Source organism: Carettochelys insculpta, chromosome 2 (assembly GCF_033958435.1).
Source record: "Carettochelys insculpta isolate YL-2023 chromosome 2, ASM3395843v1, whole genome shotgun sequence".
Taxonomy (NCBI): domain Eukaryota; kingdom Metazoa; phylum Chordata; order Testudines; family Carettochelyidae; genus Carettochelys; species Carettochelys insculpta.
In genome coordinates this window covers 202,118,708-202,138,316 of record NC_134138.1, presented here as the reverse complement: position 1 = coordinate 202,138,316, position 19,609 = coordinate 202,118,708, and the positions used below count along the sequence as shown (strand labels likewise).

At 44.8% G+C, this 19,609-nt stretch overlaps 1 protein-coding gene across 2 annotated transcripts in view; it reads right to left on the bottom strand.

Annotated features, from left to right (window-relative positions):
- OSBPL10 (oxysterol binding protein like 10) overlaps positions 1-19,609 on the bottom strand; it is a 178,978-nt gene that overhangs the window by 80,208 nt on the left and 79,161 nt on the right. For both annotated transcript variants that reach the window (XM_074988343.1, XM_074988342.1), the window contains exon 5: positions 5,179-5,389. In XM_074988343.1, coding sequence (XP_074844444.1) covers positions 5,179-5,389 — 211 coding nt within the window. The remainder of the gene's footprint in view (positions 1-5,178; positions 5,390-19,609) is intronic.

Sequence of the window (19,609 nt, the reverse complement as noted above, 5' to 3'; positions counted from 1 at the left end):
TGGATGGTTATGTGGAAGTACGCGTCTTGTAAATCGAGGGCTGTGAACCAGTCTCCATCGTCCAGTGCTGTAAGGATGGAGGCGATCGTGGTCATCCGAAAACGTTGCTTGCGCAGGTACCTGTTGAGGCCGCGAAGGTCTAAGATGGGCCTCCAGCCTCCTGTCTTTTTCTCCGTGAGGAAATACCGGGAGTAGAACCCTTTTCCTTGCAGTTGCTCCGGCACCCTTTCCACCGCCCCTATGAGCACGAGATGGGCCACCTCCTGCCTGAGCCTGGCTACATGGGAGGCCTCCTGGAGGTGGGGCTTGGGTGGAGGTCGCGACGGTGGGAGCGACTGGAAGGGGATGGCGTACCCCGTGGCTATGATCTCCAGCACCCATTTGTCTGTGGTGATCCTTTGCCACTGGTCGTAGAATGGTTGGAGGCGATGGTGGAATAGCCGCTTCGGATGACCTTGTGTGATGGTAGTGATGGCGCAGCCCTGGATCTGTATGTCAAACTTGTGGCCTTTGGCCCCGCCCCGAGGATGCACGGCTCTGTTGTGAGCGTCGCCTGGGAGTTCTGTACTGCTGGTGCTGTTGATGTCGCCCTTGCTCGTAACCCCTGTGATACTGGGGGCGCTGTTGCTGGTACTGGTACCGCCTTTGCTGAGGGTAGTACCTTTTCTTTGTGTATGGAGGGGTGTAAATCCCCAGGGTCCTGAGTGTGGCTCTTGAATCTTTACTGGAATGAAGGACCGAGTCAGTTGATTCAGCAAACAGCTTCTGCGAGTCGAAGGGAAGGTCAACTATCTTCGCCTGCAGATCCCTCGGTATACCCGAGGTCTGGAGCCAGGACTCCCTTCGCATCACCACTGCGGTTGCTGTGGAACGTGCTGCTGTGTCCGCAACGTCCAAAGCAATCTGAACTCCCGTCCTCGCAGCCGCGTAGCCTTCTTGCACTATGGCCTTGAGGACCGGCTTTTTGTCCTCTGGAAGCGAGTCCATGAGGGAGGTTAACCTGGAATAGTTGTCAAAATTATGGTTCGCTAAGTGCGCTGCGTAATTTGCCATTCGCAACGTTAAAGTGGAGGAGGAGTAGACCTTTCTGCCGAACAGCTCTAGCTTCTTGGCATCTTTGTCTGTTCCCCCTGTTTTAAATTGAGATGTTTTTGATCTTTGTTGCGAGGACTCCACCACCAAGGAGTTTGGCTGTGGGTGGCTAAACAGGAACTCCATGCCCTTCGCCGGCACGAAGTATTTCTTATCCGCTCTCTTTTGGACAGGCGGAATAGTTGCAGGGGTCTGCCATATCGTAGTGGCGGACTCTAAGATCGCTTCATCAAGCGGTATTGCTACTCTGGAGGAGGCCGGAGGTCTCAAATTTTTGAGGAGCTTATGGTGTTTCTCTTGCACCTCTGCTGTCTGGATGCCTTGCGTGAAGGCCACCCTCTTAAACAGCTCCTGAAACTGTTTGAGATCGTCCGTAGGATGGACGTCCCCCAGGGCCGTAGCCTCGTCCGGGGAGGAGAGCGAGGAACCGCTGGGGTACGTCTCTCTGGACCCTTCCGGTTCCTGCTAGTGATGGTACACCCTCTCGCTGGAGGTTTGCGAGGGAAAATCTCGGGGTTCCATGACCAGTCCCCGCTGAGATGCTTGAGTCTCTGTCCCCGGTCGCAATTGCCCTCGGGGGTACGAGATAGTCTGTGGGGATCTTTCCCTAGTAGATTGCCGATGGTGTCTATGCCCCGCGTGGTAGGGGCGACCATGGCAGTATAGGCACTGTTCTTGGGAAGGTGACCTAGACCACTCCCTTGGTGCGTACCCTCTGCGTCTGGGGGAGGGAGATCATCGAGACACTGGAGAGAGCGATTTCGCATAATAGTCCAGCAGTTCAAACCCCAGGAAGGGTGAAGGTGGTGCCAGCCATGGTGAGGCTGGTTGTAAAAATGGAGAAGGGGGCTCCGGGTAGGCTAGGGGGGACCCCTGCCTTCTGGTTGGAGTCTGCAACATGAGCGGAGGGCTGTGAGAAAGCAGCTCCACAGCCCTGTCCGGAGAGGGGCTGCAATGCCTCCTCTTGTGTGCAGCCTTCCCCCTCCCTGGAGGAGGTAACTCCGCCCCCTGACGCGCGGGGGATCCCAGCCCCGTCGGCACCGTGCTAGGCACGCTCGAAGGCGGTGCCGCACGTGCGGTGTCCTTCTGCGCCTGCAGGCTACGTGCCTGCGCGCTCTGCACCGCCGGTTCCCTGGGGGTCAGTGCCGCTGCCTGCGGTGCCGCTGGTACCGGCGCTTGTTTAGCCGCCGCCCTGCCTGCGGTGCGGGGAGGCTGGTTGATTATCGGAGGCTGAGCCGCTTCCACGTGGCTCTCCGTGCCGCCGCCGATCAGCTGTTGCTGCGGCTGGGGGCTGCTTGCTCCTCCCGTCCCGCTCACTGTTGCTGCCGGCAGGGATCGGGCTGGAGAGACTTTCCTCCGTTTTTGCGCTGATGGAGTGAGGGAGGCAGCTTTTCTTTTAAGGGCCCCGGAGGGTCCCTCCTGCTGCGGCCGCTCCGGCACGTCTGGCTGGAGGGCCTTATCAAGAAGCAGCATTTTAATCCGCATCTCCCTGTCTCTCCGTGCTCTGGTCGTTAATTTAGCACAGAAGGCGCATTTCTGTGCCACATGGGACTCCCCCAGGCACCTTATGCATAGACTGTGCCCATCGGACGCTGGCATCGCCTCTCGGCAGGACTCACATTTTTTAAAGCCTGAAGAGGACATTGTTGGTGAGTTTTTGAGTTTTTAAGCGGGTACTTAGCACCTTCTTTGTGCCGTTTTCCCCATCCGATGGCCTGCCTCAGCAGGAGGACTGATGGCCCTAGCTCCTGGCCTCCGGCGCTTGTTACTGGGACTGGACTGAAGCTGTCCCGCTCGTAGTTTGTTTGTTGTTTTTTTTTTTTTGCAAAATAACAACCGGCTAACTTGTAGTAGCCTAAGTACCTGAAAAAACTTCAAAGAAAAACAGATAAAGTCGTTGAATACGCTATTTGGCCTTAGCCTAGTCGGATTCTGTCTGCAGCTGACGGCGGTTAAGAGGAACTGGCGGGGACCGGATCGCGCACATGGCCAGGAGCGCGCAAGGGAGCGGCGCGCGCCGGCGCATGCGCGGTCCGGCAGAAACTGCTTGGAAGATCCAATCTGCGGCGCCGGGCAAGCCCGTCACCTATTGTGGAGCACCCACGGGGACACTCGAAGAAGAACAACTTGTTTCCATGTTCTGGCTTGCTTTGTAAGTGCCTGTTTAGGAATTCTCACATTTTGGGATCCTCTGCCCTTAATAGAGGGATGTTTGTACTGTAACAGGCCTCCACCAAATCTTGTACCAGCTTTTCCCTGTATTTCTGATTTTCATTTTGATGTGTAAGCACAACAATAATTGTGAGCTGCTGCTTTGCTAATGTCATGTCACTGCCTTCTAGTCTTCGCTTTCTGTTTTCCATTGCTGCTGTATGGCAAGGACCTTAAAAGTGGTCAAGTTTGCAGCTCTTTTTAACATGGACAAAGTCTTTGCTGTGAATTGTACAAAATAAGGTCCCTACATCCACATGAAGTACATCTTGGTCAAATTCTTTAACTATCCTCAGAGTTAACCATTTACTCTTTGTTAGTAAATAGCTCAAACGGTGAAAGTACAAGGTGGAAAACTGGAAAGAACTCGTGATTCCAGAAATAAAAGGTAATTTGGCATGAAAAAAAAATTACCACACGATTGGCAGTTTCCAGAAGCCATGGGCCCTACTCATTAGAACTGCCCTCTCCCCAACTCACAGGAGTGAGAGTGGGTGGGTAGTTGAGTAAATAAGGTAAAGATGGCAAACACTGTCGTTAATGCATCCAAATATGAAGAATCTCCGGTTTACATCTTATAACATACCCTGATTCTACCATCAGGATGAACAGTGAAATCTGTATGTGAACCCTCCTGCAGACCACACTGTGACATGTTAAATTTTATTTTCCAGCAATCCTCAGAGACGTAGAATAGGGCTAATTAAGATGAAAGTCCACATGGGTGCCAGGGTCTATCACAGACTTAGGGTCCTACTTTGTAATTATATAAAAACCATAGGCCAGAGGTAACTAGAAAGAGACAATTGCTTTCCCCTTCCCAAATAGAGAGAAAACCACAAGCTCTAAGTCAATGCACAGGCAGTGGTTCTTAACCTTTACTGCAGTCTGCACCCCTTTGGTTCTCAAAATATGTTCTCGCACCCTTTATCAAAAATGGAGATGGGGGGGTGCTTATACACGTTTAAATGCATATTAAACGTATGTAAAAGTTTCATGTTATTACTAAACAGAAATAATAGTACAGTGGGCATACAAAAATACACAAGTACTACCCAGAGTTTTGCTGTAGAAGTAAACGGTAACTGATACGCTAACAGTTTGGGGCTAACTGAATTCAAACAAAGCCGCTGCATTGCCATCATCATCATCTGCGCACGCATCAAGAAATACCCCACAACGTGGCAGTACACTGTACTTTGTTGCGAGATAATTTCACTACAATTAGCTTAAAAACTTGAATATAAATTTGTGTGTATATTACAGTAATCATTAAAAAATGCATAATGTTAATAAATACATAGGTTTGATGAAACAAAGTGGTTGTACTCATGTGCTTAATTTGTGTTTTCAATGATTTACCTTCTAAAAAAATCTGGCATGTCTCGCACCCCCAGCAAGGGCATCAAGCACCTCCAGGGGGAGCAGGTGCTCCAGGTTAAGAACCACTGATGCATAGGGGAACCCATACTTCCCTAGATCTTTCGATTTAGAAAAATACACATCATTTATTACTAAAGTACACTGTGTTTAATTTCACTTTATAAAAATATGTAAACAAAAATTACTTTTCGCTGAAAATACAAAGCAGATACTGCGCTATAGTATTGCATTTAAGGGAAAAAACACATTTCCTCTTTCCAAAATCTATTTATGCAGAAGACAGTAAACAACTCGTTTGTTCCCTTTTGATTTTGATGGTTTCTACAATATGTGTGGGCCAAGAAGAAAATGTTGGTGCCTTGCTCCAAGGAAGCTATTTAGTATTGATCCTTAGTCATTTCTTTAAGGAAAAATCCATCCTGCCTATCTGAGGATTACACCTAAACAAATAAAAATAAGGAAGAGACTAAGAAAATGGCAGCTTGTGCTCACCTGAAGTCAATGTCCTATTACTGTGTTGGCTTGCTTGATGCATACTTTGTTGTAATAAATTCAGACATTCTCCAAGACAGCTCAGGGTGGCAGCAGAGGTAGCTTTTAAAAGAAGCAAGTCCTGATCCAAGGAAGAAAGAGGGCCAGAACCTGGAAGGGATTCAATGGCTTGCACAAGATTCTTCTGTTGTCCCTCCACTTGGCTCATGATCTATAAGAGTTGAAAAAAAAAAAGTCATGTGTTCATATGAAAAACCCCTCACTACAGTCAGAAAAATGATATTTACAACTTTACAATTTGATCTTCGAACTTAACTGAAGTGTTAGTGTAGATGAAGGTTAATGTACAATTAGATTATAGAAAACAAAATTCCAGACATACAAGTAAATATCTGTGCAAAGACACAAGCACACAAAGAATGAGAATTTTAGATTTCTAATTTAAAAGTTTATTAAATTTGTATGACTAGATGACCATGCCACTCAAAATCTCCCCCCAGACACTTCAATATGGTAGGGCAAAATGTCTTTATTTCACATATGAATCATGCTTCATATTTTCAGGAGTAACAATATGAAAATGACCTAGTGCTATCTCCCTTTCCTTTAATAATTCAAGCTTTTAATTCCTCTTCCCAGGACATGACCTGAAAATACAGGCAAACCTAAGCAGAATCTGCTATCTTCTTCCATTTATAAAATCTTCTGCCATGGATAAATCAGAGCGATTTTCACTCCTCAAAAACACCAGTGAAAATTTGACTTGAACCCAGATACAGGTTGTACCTTTCTGGTACAACACTCAGGACCGGAGTGGTGCTGGACCAGGGAAGGTCAATGCCCGCTTGTGGCCCTCTTCTCCTGGGCTCTCTCCTGGCCTGCCCCCAGCTCCGACCACTTCCCAGCCACTTCCGTGCCGCCAAACCCTGGTCCCAGCCGCTGCTCCTGTCCATATACCTCCACTCCCCAGCCACCACTCCTGAGCTCCCCAGCCACGAGCCGCTGCTACCCAGCCAATGCCGGCCAGCTCTCTGGTGGGGGCTCCCCAGCCAGTGCTGAGCTACCAGCTTCTCAACTCCCAGGAGGGGGTTCCCCAGCTCGGGCTCCCGGGATCCTGCCAGGCTGCTGACTCCCCAGACTCCCCAACCCCAGCTGCTGCCGGTCCCCCTGTCACCAGCCTGGCCTGACACCCAGCTAGCCCCCAACCCAGGCCGCTGGGCTCTTTGGTCCAACAATAGAGTGTACCGGATTTGAGAGCTGCAACCTGTACCCTACTGTTATTACAGGTTGGACCTCCCTGATCCAGCACTCTCAGGACTGAGTTTGCTGGCCTTCCACTCCCAGCCCAATAGGGCCCACAGCCATTGATCTCCCTACCACTGGTCCCCTTGCAACCAGCCCGACAGGGCTCCTGGCCATCAGCCTCCCAGAAGCATCCATTGTCCTGTTGGAGCAGACAGCCCCAGATTAGAAAGGTTCAACCTGTCTACGCATTCATAAGGCACCCTTCACTGCATAGTGTCTGAAAACTCACATTTCAGAGGGAAACAGTTGAGCTGTGTCTAGATATGGTCCATCTAGAGGAAAATGAAATGGTGTGCAGCACACACTTACATACAAGTCAGCAGATGAGAAAACAGCATTAAGTGCAGTGCTACTATGTATATTGGATTATATCAAAAAGGGTAAAGCAACTTCCAGAGCCCCTTCTCCAATGGCTGAGAGAGGAAAGGGGGTGTTAAAATCCCCTACTACATTTGAGTCCTATAGCCCCTACGTGGTAAGGGATACAGCACGCAACTACTGTAGGTCACTTGTCTTCCGCCAACCTTTCCAAAGGCAAAAGGCCACGTGGAGCACTGGTGCGTGCAGATGCAAATGCCATGGAAATAAATGTAAGTTGAACCAACTTACACCGGGACTGAATTTGGCTCAAGATATTTTACTTTAGTGAAGCTCTCAGACCTTCCAGAGCCTGACTAGGGAGACAGATTTTGCCCCTGAACTCAGAGGGGTGGTTTGAAAACCATGTCATTCTCTTGGTGCCATCAACAGGTACATTCCTCACACATGGCTGAAAAAGGATTTCTTTGTTAATTTGTTATGCAGACACCTACATAAACTTTTCTTACTTCCAGAAGGCAGAATGTGATTCAGACTTGGTCCAATGCCTTTCTTTGATGCAACGTGTCTCAGAAAGCAGACAAAGTTAAACTAAACATACCCAAGGCAGTGTTCCCTGCAATCTGAGTGCTTGGGCGGCTGCACAAGAGAGATTCAGGTGCCACCCAGCAGTTTAGCAGAGTGCCCACAGTGGGCAGCATATGTTTTGTTGGTGGTGTACATCCACACATACATGCGTGCACATAAAATTTATTCTGCCCATGGAAGGAAAAAATTAGCAGGAACACGAGGGTACGCTTATTTGTGGTTCAAGCAAACTCACACTGGCCGTGTCTGCACTAGCCCCAAACTTCGAAATGGCCATTCAAATGCGGGTGGCCGCGGTGCTTCGAAATTGACGCGGCTCACCGCCGCGCAGCTTGTCTCAACAGGGCTCCTTTTCGAAAGGATCTCACGGGAATAAGGGGACTTCGAAGTAGGCGGGGGCCTTTCGAAAAGCAGCCCCGTCGGGACGAGCCGTGTCAATTTCGAAGCGCCACGGCCGCCCGCATGCTAATGAAGCGCTGAATATGCATTTCAGCGCTTCATTAGTAAACTTCAAAATGGTCATTTGAATGGCCATTTCGAAGTTTGGGGCTAGTGTAGACGTAGCCACTGAATGACAAAACATGACAACAAAAGTTAATCACACCGATATTTAAAAAGTATTCACAAAATGAAAAACAGCGTCCACTAAGACATTGATGTATAAATCAGATTAACAAAAGATGCAAAGTTAACTTGAGCACTAATCATATCTAGGGCCAGGAAATAAACTCCCGTCAGTTGTCCAACATAGATATTTGAACTCCAGTAGCAGTGACCTTCCAACAATTAATCAAAAGAATAACATCTCCAGAATGTCTGCTGTATCCCACTGGGATCTGTGGGAGTTACAGGACACACCAGTTTCCAGATCTCTCTCACTAGAGCTCATCTGCTAAGCTGAAAGTTCAAATCACATTTCTACAACTCTAGGCACCATCCATCTCCCTCTCCAACAACATTTTCACATCTTGGGTTACTTTCTCTAGGTATGTCTATGCTATGAAATTAGGCTGACTTTGTTAAGGTCGATTTTCTCACACCTAATTTTACAGAGTCAAGGGTGCTTGCCCACACTGACACACAAAGTTGACAGAATGTGTCCCCATTAGCGTTGCCACCTTTGACTTTGGCAGCAATGCACAGTGGACACCCATCCCACAGTTTTGCTGCCCCCTTGCATTTTGGGTTTCTGTCTCAGTGTCTGACAGGACAAAAGTGGGTCATGGGCAGTTGTGGGTGTGTCTCATCAGCATCTCACAGTGCACTCCTCTCCTCTCTCCCCCTTTGGAAAGCAATGGCAAAAAGTGCTTTCACGCTCTTTTTTTGTGTCTGCGCAGATGCCATTGCAAGGCTAGCATGGAATCCACAACGCTTGAAACTGTTGTGTCAAGTATTATGAGCGTCTCACACATTCTGCTGCAGTATCTAAGCAGACGTCAGAGCAATCAAGGTTCTGAGGAGGACACAGACATATCCAGTGACATATCCAGTGAGACACTGGAGAGGAGGAAGGAGAAATACTGGCTGCAGTCAATACTTTGTACACAGTGAAGCACTGGAACTGGTGCCGTGAAACAAGCTCAGATTGGTGAGACCGCATTGTTCTGCAGATGTGGGATTGTAGCCAGACAAAGTCTCCCCCTTACAAGCCAGCTTGCTCGTTGCCCACCCCGACTGAGGAGCACACAGGGCACGGAAACAGCTGCTGACAGCACAGTCTTTGATGCCCTCATTGAGGCCCAGATATGCTGGCTTATCGTGACCCTGAGAAGCAGAAAGTACAGCTAGAAGGCTAACAGGCCAGACTGTCAACATGAGGGGGGGGGACCCTCAGAAATCACCCCAGCTGGCATTGATCAGTATGATGCACACACACAATCACCCAGAAGGGGACGTGCCCCGCCCGCACAAAAGAATGTCCTGTACTCCTAAATTGTTTATCTCTTGTCTTACAAGTGCAAACTAAGTAGAAATGCCCTTGTAACAAACTGGAGTCACAAAGACAGACCAGTATGATCTGGCACCATAGATAAGAAAGAGAATACGTAACCCAAAAGGGGTATAAAAGATGGGTCCAGCAGAACTCTAACTTTGAGTGCATTTCAACCAACTTCCTGCTGGTCGGGTCAGGTGATTGCCTCCCGAGGTCCACAACTGGGGACGCCCAACCTCGTATTCGTCTTTCCGCGGAATTGAGTGACCGATCCGGCTTGGCTACGCTGGTATCGAGAGACGCAGAGAGGGTTAGATACACCCATGCTAGGTCTCTGACTTTTTTTTGTGCACAGCTAAAGAATTAGAGCTCTGTAACTAGTATCAAGATATCATTGTGTTAGATGATAACAGATATCTTTGTATTGGATTGTAACGTAACTTGTTAACACCTGTACTTTGCTAGCATATAAGAAGTAAACAATAGCCTTTTGTAACCGCACGCTTATAACTGTAGCTTAAATAAACTTGTAACTAGTTAAGCTCTGAGCCTAACCATTTTGTTAACCCTTTTGTCACTGCAACACAGCCGGCACAACAAAAGAACTTTAACCGTTTGGTTACTACAGCCTGGCCGTGGGTGAGTGTGCTAGGAGCTGCCTGCTCTAACAGTAAAACACTGGGTTGCTTAGGACCCAGGGGAGTACCTCACCTCACATTACCTGGCCACCGGCTAACAGGGATGACCAGTAGCAGCTACAAAACTTCCACATAGTTAAGGCCACTTTCATGGAACTTTGTGAATTGCATTCCTCCATCGCTGAAGCACTGAAATACCAAAATGAGTCCAACTCTGACAGTTAAGAAGCATGTGGCGATAGCTCTGTGGAAGCTTGCAACACCAGACAGCTACCAGTCATCGGGCAATCAGTTCAGAGTGGGCAAATCCACAGTGGGACTGCTGTGATCCAGGTAGCCAAGACAATTAAGGTCCTTCTGCTATGACTCTCAGACATATGCAGGAGATAAGGAATCCCCATCGCAGCACAACCATCCACTAACTGCAGCAGGGCGATAAATGGAACACACATCCCTATCTTGGCACCAGACCACCTTGCTACAGAGTACACAGACCGCAAGGGGTACTTCTCCATGGTGTTTCAGGCATTGGTGGGTCACAAGGGTCATTTCACTAACACCAACATGGGATGGTCAGGAAAGGTACATGACATGCACATCTTTAGGAACTCTGGTCTGTTCAGAAAGCTGAAGAATGGAACTTTGTTCCCAGATCAGAAAAATCACCACTGGAGATGTGGAGATGAAAACAGCAGTGCTGGGTGATCCAGTTCACCCCTTTCTGATAGGAATACGGGAATTTTGACATTTGCAGGGCCCTTTCGAAAAGGACCCCCCCATGTAGAAGAGCCGCGCGCAAGTGAAACACAGCGCTTTAGAAGTGCTGAGGCTGGCAGCATTCATTTCAGTGCCTCATTAGTATTCTCCAATTTGGCCATTAGCATGGCCATTTCGAAGTTTTGGCCAACTGTAGATGTAGCCTCAGTGTTCTGTGATGTTATTTAGCTATAATTTACCCCTAAATGTCTTACCCCTAAATGTCACTGCCCAGTGAGCAGTGGAAGTGTTGGTAATATGCTAGAATATTGACCTTCCATGGTCTGGCAAATTCTCTCAGCTCGTACCATCAGGTCCCAAGGGTGCTGGATGAGAGAGGTTCAACCTATATTAGCTAGAGAAACAACAGCATAAGTATATAGTACACTCCAGGATGACCTGAAAGCTATAAGTCTTTATTGATAGGAGACCACAGACATTCTGAATTGCCAAGGTTTACTACAGTTTTGTGGACACTAAGCTGAATATGCTCTTGGCACCAATGCCAATACACTACTCTCTCCCTCTGAATTATTTATTGACAGCCTGTAGACAACATACTAACAAGTCTATTAACAAGCAGCAGCAAACGAACCAGTCTGTAGCAGTTTCCTTTAGAAGATTTCACGCTATTAAGAATACAAGATTTAAAAAAAAAAATCTCTTGCATTATAATAACTGTGCACAAATGGAAAAATATTAAACCTGACCTGAAGTGTTTCATGAGAAAATCAGAGGGTGGAGAAAAGAATATAACCATATGGAGATGCCATAGCTATAGAAATAATCATGCTACGATTAAAACAGCAACATAAAAAGGCTCACGATTAAGGTTAACTTCATTGCCTCACCGGTCCCTGTTCAAAGCTCTACAACTGTGGCACCCAAGCAATTCTGAAGCAGTAAGCCACCACAGCAAACTAGCCACATTATTCTGAAAATATAGTTATTGTTCAAGCCAACTAGCCACACTCAACCAGCCAAAAAGCGATGTGTGGCTAGTATATTGGACACCACAGCTGTAGAAAGTACTAGGAAGAGTGCCAGAAGTAGCTCAGCCTCAGTCTTGCCCATTTCATTCTTAACACAAATGTTTTCCCTGCAAAAATCATACCTTTATAGGAATTATCTTTTCCTTTTCTAACTTCAAGTGTTTCAGATTAGACCTGGAAGCTATAGTATCTTCCACAAACCCTTTACAGCTAACTTCTTAAGTATTAGTACCATAAGCAAAGCTTATCAAGGAGAGACTGAGAGAGAAAATACACATGGGAGACAGAGCTTTGGAAATAACTTTAGGACTTTTGATTCCTGAACTAGTGAGTCCAACACCATCATCAATTATGCTCGGAGGGCTTGGTTCACATTTCATGTTAACAGGCATGTATTATAGCAACAGTATTTTATAAAATTCCAATGTATTGTTAGAAAACACAGAAGCATGCTGAACGTGAAGAGAAAATTGTCCATACAGAGTAAACACAATCCCTGTACATCTAACTCCATCTTAGGCTGGGTCAACACTATGCTTAGCGTTCGATCTTCTGGGGCACCATTTCACACATGCATGAAACAACCCATTTTGGGGTCAATGTCAACGATGGAACTCCTTGTAAGCCACAAGGATTAAGGAATGCCAGTGAGAGGAGCGCTCCTGTCGGCATTCTGCAGCGGGAACAGGGACCAATGCTGATAGCTCCAAAATTGATTTTACATACGCAATTGGCGTACCTAAATTTGTGTAGCAGACATTGATATTCCAGGTAAGTGTCGACCCAGCCTTAGGTAAGGGAATTCCTCATTATGTGCGGTTTACCTGAACTTGGTCAACAGAGATAAAAGCTCACGTTTTAAAAGTTTAAAAAAGTAAAACTACCACACAGAGAAAAACGTGTATCTACTACGATTCTGACATCAGAAATTAACCTGAGCAACTGGTTATATATTTTGCTCAGGTTTATGAATCCAGTCCTGTGGGTTTGGGTTTTTCCTTTTTCTTGTTTGTTTTAACATATCACTTTTGGCCTAATTTCAGTTGTTGGGTGCAGTGTGTGAATTCTGGGTGGTATTTACGGCCCGTAACATGCGAAAAATTGAACTACAAAAAGGTAGTCTCTTCCGGCCTTAAACTCTGACTGATTTACAGAAACTTGGTTTCAGCTCTTAGGAAAAGGTAAGCATGTTCACCTGACAGATTTCTTTACACAGAAAGACCTGTATAATCACATTGTGCTAGGGTAGACAAAGCCCCAATGTCCTCTACAGGAGGCCAGAGGCTTTGCTAAACCCATCTGAGAGGGAGGAGCAGACAAGATGTCCTCCAGGGACGATAGAGTGCCTCTGTCTGCAGCAACCACTCAGGGCCCAGTAGGCCAATATAAAAGAAGCTGCTGGGCTAGGGCCAGGCAGTTCCTTTCAGGAGCTTAACCCTGTGAGCTGAGCCTAGACCTGGGCAAGACCCAGGCCTCGTCGCCAGAGAATGTCCACTAGCCTACTAGAGGAACCAACAGCACCCTGGACAGAGCGAGTCAGACCCCACCCTCAGAACCCAGAAGACAACAGACAAGACTTGGCCGCATAGGAGCACTCAAGACCTTGTTACACGCATACTGGTCCTTTAGCCTGCTTCCACATTCAGCAGATGCAGAACTCAGCCTTGTCAACCACTGGCTCATAAATAACTACTCTAACTGCAAAGCCAGCCAAACTGAAATAACCCCACAACCTATGATGAAAATGAGTAAAGTGTTCATAGCTTTAAACTATGGATATTTTCTCTTGCAAAGTATTAAGAATTTGTTATTTGCTTGGCTTCTGAACATTGCTCCCCTAATTCTGTACAAGGTCATTAAGATCTGTGGGCCTTACTACTTAAATAGGAATTTTCAGATAAGCACATACAATTTTTTTCCTCTTCTTCAGCACTGTAACCCCCACAGATCTTACACTGGGGTTTTATCAGCAGCCTGCAGCAAAGCAGGCAAAATTACAGCTTAGCATATAAGTGAAATTGAAATCGCTATGCACAGAGGTCATTTCTTGATTGCCCGAGGCATTACAGCATGCAATATCACCCTGTCATAAAACAGTATTCTGCCCATCAGCTTTGAAGTGCTTTATGAAAAAACATCAGGGAAAATCAGGATGCAACATCATATAGTTCTCCTAAAGCTCTGCAGTAGAGAAGATTGTTTGCCTTGTCTGCAACAAGATCGACAGGCTCAAAGTAGGAGGTTCTATCTGACTGGCAGGTCTGAGTTCTGTGTCCCCAAAGCAATAAGTAGACTGAAGACTCAATTTAGAATCTATGAACATTACTGTGCTGCTAAAGAAATGTTAAAAGGATATGAAGAGCCAATGAGATGAAACAATAATTTTAAAACATTTTAGAAAGACCAACCCGTAACCAAAACAACTTTCACATCAATTGCCTTTTCTTGACTATTGAGTTATTTTTGTTACAGAGGAACATGTTATTATTCACCACACTACCACCCCAAAGTAGCAGTCTTGGTGACCTCAATTATTTTTAAAAGGCAAATGATGAACAGTAAAATTGAAACAGCTATAGAACACTTAATAAGGCCTCGCAAAGCATTAGTTACCAATAATGCTTTTAAAATGCAGATTATATTTTCCCTCAGGGGCTAGTCTGCAGAACAAACACTAGAGTTTTTCCTCTTTACTTGCTCTGGCAGTCAGAATGAGAATTGGCCACAATATAGTGATTCTGTCACAGGCTCCTGAAGGAAAATTTTGCAGGCATCAAGTCCATTGGTCCTGCTACACAGCACAGTGGGAAATGAGGGGGATAACCCAGCAAGAATCAGAGAGTGACTGGATCACAAGATCCCAACCAAAGGAGAAGTGGACCTAGAGGCCACCCACTTGAAAGGGGACACACTGAGAACTGGAAGAGGGTCTCACTGGACCCAACCTATCTAGGTGCTGAGTTAATCACCATGGCTGGGTCTACACATGCCCCTTCCTCTCGAAAGGGGCATGTTAATGAGCAGGTTCGAAGTATGCTAATGAGGCACTGCAAGGAATATGCAGCACCTCATTAGCATGAGGGCCACAGCGATTCGAAAGTACAGCTTTTCGAATCACGCACCACCCGTGGAGACAGGACCTTCCGAAAGGACCCCCCCCCAGTTTTCAAAAGCCCTTCTTCCTATCTGGGCAGAATCATGGGCACATTCTCATGTTCCTCAGCTAACACCATATATGCCATCATGTGCCAACAATGCCCAGATGCTTTGTATGTTGGACAGACTTCAAACTCTCTTAGACAAAGAATTAATGGACATAAAACAGAAAAACACTCCTGATCCACAAACCGGTCAGTCACCACTTTAATAGAGTGGGCCATTCTGTTAATGACCTGAAAGTTTGCGTCTTACTAAAGAGGAATTTTCACACCACTTTGGAAAGAGAGGCTGCTGAACTCTCTTTTATATTCAAATTAAACACATTAACACGTGGTTTGAACTGGGATGGGAATTTTTTAGATCATTATAGGGGCTCTTTTGCATACTTGGCTCAATCTCATTCTTGACTCCCTCCTCCCCCCACCCCCACATCTGCCCCTCCACTCTCTGATTTGCTCACCTTGATAATGTTTTTCTGATTTGTCAACCTTGATTACTATTTTTGGTTCTCTGTGCCTTAAATATTGAGTCTGTTCTGGTATGGCTATGGTCTGAAAAAGTGGGTCTGTACCACGAAAGCTCATCACCTTATAAATTATTTTGTTAGTCTTCAAAGTGCTACTGGACTGCTTTTTTTGTTTTGATAGTATATAGACTTCACAGCTTTCTCTATGTTACTATTCTAATAGTTAAATACTGCTTACTGATGGATTTTATACTGCACTTTTGACTACTGTAGTTTTTTTTACTGTTCAACAGGGACTTCTTCTGAAGCTTTTAGCTACCGTATGTAACTGAAAAGCATATTTTGATCTTAAGCAAAGTATCTGAATTCTTCAAAGCATTCAGAAGCATACCTACAGATTGATAGTTACAAAGTTAAAACTGCCAACCAAATTACACTGGTTTCTCCTAGAGGCTCTACATGGGAATTAACAAAATTCTATCTAACATGCTTAATATAGTAAAATCAGCAGACTTCAGAAGAGGAAAATCCCTAAGCAATTGAACTGCTGAATACTATTTATTTAGTATTTAGTCAACAGCATGTTTTTCTTCCTCTGAACTCAATTCACAAAGATGTAAGTTTACCCAGATTCCTAAAGACTGTCCCTAAAGTAGGGGTGGGTTAAGTGTGCACCTTCAAACCTCAACCCTACACTGCTGTGAACACAGGAGAAGGGAGGGGAACCATAAAGAGAGCATCTTTTTGAAAAACAAAAACAAAACAAAAAAAAATACAGCTTAAACTGTTACTAGAAGAGGTAAAATGCTTTACTAATAATTATGTGATTATTATCTGGCATTAGTAGAAGGCAAAGATACAGTTGTTTTGGTACATTAACTGCGCATTTCTGCACCCTAGCATATTTGGCCTTCTTAAAAGTGATGACTGTTTTTTTAATTTGAATGCACACACACAAACATACGCATGCATTTCCGTAAATATATTTGTTTCTACTTAATTCTGTGGCTTAGTGTGTAAAGCTTTTTGAGATATATATGTAGTGTTCTTCAACACTACCAAAATTACTATTTTAGATTCTGTTAAACATTGAAGTGTCATATCCAAGATTAATGATAGTCTGGAAACCAATGTACAAAAGGAGAGCTTTGGTGGGCACTTTGCTCTCTATTACCACAAAAGATCTGAAATATGTATTAAACTTTTTTCCAAACTCCCTTTTAGATGCACACTGTGATACTACGAATAAGCTTTAGTTTATTCAGAAAAAAATTTCCCTTTTGATACTCATCAGAGCTTACCAGTTCTGTGAGGCACCTACGCTGTCCTTCATGAAATCATTCTATGATTTGGCACTGTTAAGTGTTTTGTCATTTTTGCAATTTAATTTTTCAGGTATCTTCTTACCCTACTCAAATTCTGTTATTAAAGGTACTTTTAATAGCAAGATCCTGCTAGCCTTTCTGAAAAGAAACATTTCAGACACACAGCAAGAGATGGCAATTTCTACAAAATGTTCCTGTTTAGAAAGGCTGTTCTAAAAGCAGAGCATGGGTTAATACATACTTGAGACTTTTTATGACAATAATGAGCAAAGTGCACACTGCTTTCTGCACTGGTTTCCAGACTTTCTTTAAAATTAATCTCTGCATGTCCTCAGCAGTAACAAAGAAGTGGTCTAGAGAGAGTAACTCAGTGTGCAGACTGTCACTTGCCATAAAAGTTTGATTACTATACTGTAACAGCTGAAGGCTGGACTCAAATCCAAGATACTAAAAGGGCTTTCCTACATTAAACTGGCTGAAACAAAGCTAAAACACGGATTACTAAACTTTACAAGGAAGAAGGAAAACCGCATTACCAGTTCTATTCATATAGGGCATGCAGGTCACCATTTTCACATCACCTCTGTTATTCCTTAAGACCCTTTGGCAGTGTCTATACTACAAAATTAACTTCAAAGTAAGCAACTTTGAAGCTGAGCATCCACACACACCCTACTTCAAAATTAAACTTCGAAGTAGGTCACCACTCCATTCCCAGGAATGGAGTAAGGACTTTGAAGTTGAGCTCCCCAAAGTTAATTTCGAAGTAACGGAAAATGCGTGCAGACTCTCTGCTGGCTACTTCAAAGTAAACTTTGAAGTTAGTTCCTAGTGTAGATGCACCCTTTAAGACTTACCTGAAGTAAGATCAAAAGGAAGAATAAGCAGCAAAAAATCATCAAACGTTTGCAACTCATCTACAGCGCCGTTCAAGCATAAGACCTTCAGCTAGAACAAGTTTCAGCTCCCAAAACTGGGATTCTCTGGTCCGGCAACACCCATGATCTGGCAGAACCATGGATGTTACTGGATCAGACAGCCCCAGGAAGGAGGCTGTTAGGAGGGGAGCCCAGTCACGCCTGTCTACCACAGCTAGCACCCCGGTAAACAAGCAATTATTGAACTACAATAGTATCAGCCCATTCTGAGAAAACGTGAGCAATCCATCCCATAAGACTTTACATCGGTAAAGCCTGCCTGATGGACATGCAGAAGCAAGAGGCAATGCATTCCAGAGCATCCAACTATGCAGGAAGCACCAGCAAAACCAAATGCAGAGGAACAACTAGGGAAATCCCCTCAACTACAAAAAGACTAAAATGTGTAACAGATAGAGAGCCATATCGTACACCACTGGTAAGGATGAAACACCTCGGCTACATGTACACTACAGCGGTCCTTTGAAGAAGTTCTTTCACAATTCAAAAGAAGTTTTTCCAGAAGAGATCTTGTGAAAGAACTTCTTCAAAGGACCGCTGTAGTGTACATGTAGCCGAGGTGTTTCATCCTTACCAGTGGTGTACGATGTGGCTCTCTGTTACACATTTTAGTCTTTTTGTAGTTGAGGGGAAAAACGTCTTTTGAAAAAATCACAACTACACACAATAAAGCAGATTGTCCCATCCACTCTTTCAATAGCGAGCAGCCACACCCCAGCCACTCTTTTGAAAGAATGGGCCAGGAAACACCACAGATTGAAAAATCCAGCACCATGGAGAACTGCTCTTTCAAAAAAAAAAAAAAAAAAAAAGGGCCCGTGGGGTGTCTATACACTTTTTGTTTTCTTCTTCTTCTGAAAGACTCTTTTGGAAAAAGGCGCTCTTCCTCATCTGGGAGAGGATGAGGGCCACCAGAAGAAGTGCTGTGTACTTCTGATTTAATATCAAAAGAATGCATTTTGTGTGCAGACGCTCCACAGGATTTTTCAAAAGAGCTCCAATTTTTTCAGAAAAAAAAAAACTCACTAGTGTAGACCATAGCCCTAGTTATCAGAGTTATCAACCAAGAATTAACCACTTGTACCCTGATAAAACCATGATTACTGCAGCCATGCAAGGGATAGGCAGGAATGAGCTTCAAAGCTGTAATGCGCTGAATACAAAGGTTCTTACCAGCTAATCAGATCCCAAAATCCAAACAACAGAGGCAGGTCTGAGCCACAATATACAAACTCTAGATATTGGGTCATCACATCTTTAATTCAATATCTCATCCACTAAGTAAGTCCCGGTTACCATGCAACTGACACGTCTGATAGAACTCTATATTTGACTTACCGCCCCTTGGGAATTAGCCAAGGACTTGAAGATTTCAGAGTGTAGGAGTCTATCTGGAAACATATATAATCATGTAAAACAGGTAAAATAGGGCAAATTGAACAACTATAAAGTTCGCCTTCTTGGAATATTTCCTTCTCTAAAAGACACTTATGTTTACCAAATTTACATTTTTATAATTAATATCTGAAACTCAGCTTCCACATACAAACCCTGCTTAGAATTAAAATGGCATCTCTGAGTACAAGGAATATTCAGAATTATCCTCGCCTTCATTTAATGAAAACAGAACCTGAGCTCTGATTTTCAAACTAACAAGAGTGCAGTATGTGCATCTCACGGGCAACAGATCCTGACTCAAAAAGTAAAAATATGTAGCAGAGGAGCACAAACGTGCTTTGTCAAACTCCTATTTTCTCCAAAGAGAGCTGCTGCTTGAGCCAGCCACTCAGAAATCAATGCTGAAATTAAGGCCACCAGTAAATGGCCATGAAATAGGTTACTAAAATGCTGATAGAAGGTTCATAGGAATATGTTTTCTATTTGGTACTTCACTGCTGTAAAGTGTTACAAATGTATGTGTAACTGTATTTGCTACTAAATACAAGAGCTTTGAGGCTGTTCTCCACCCCAATTTTCTTTTGAAAATTCAAACTGGGAAGTTGAGCACCCTAC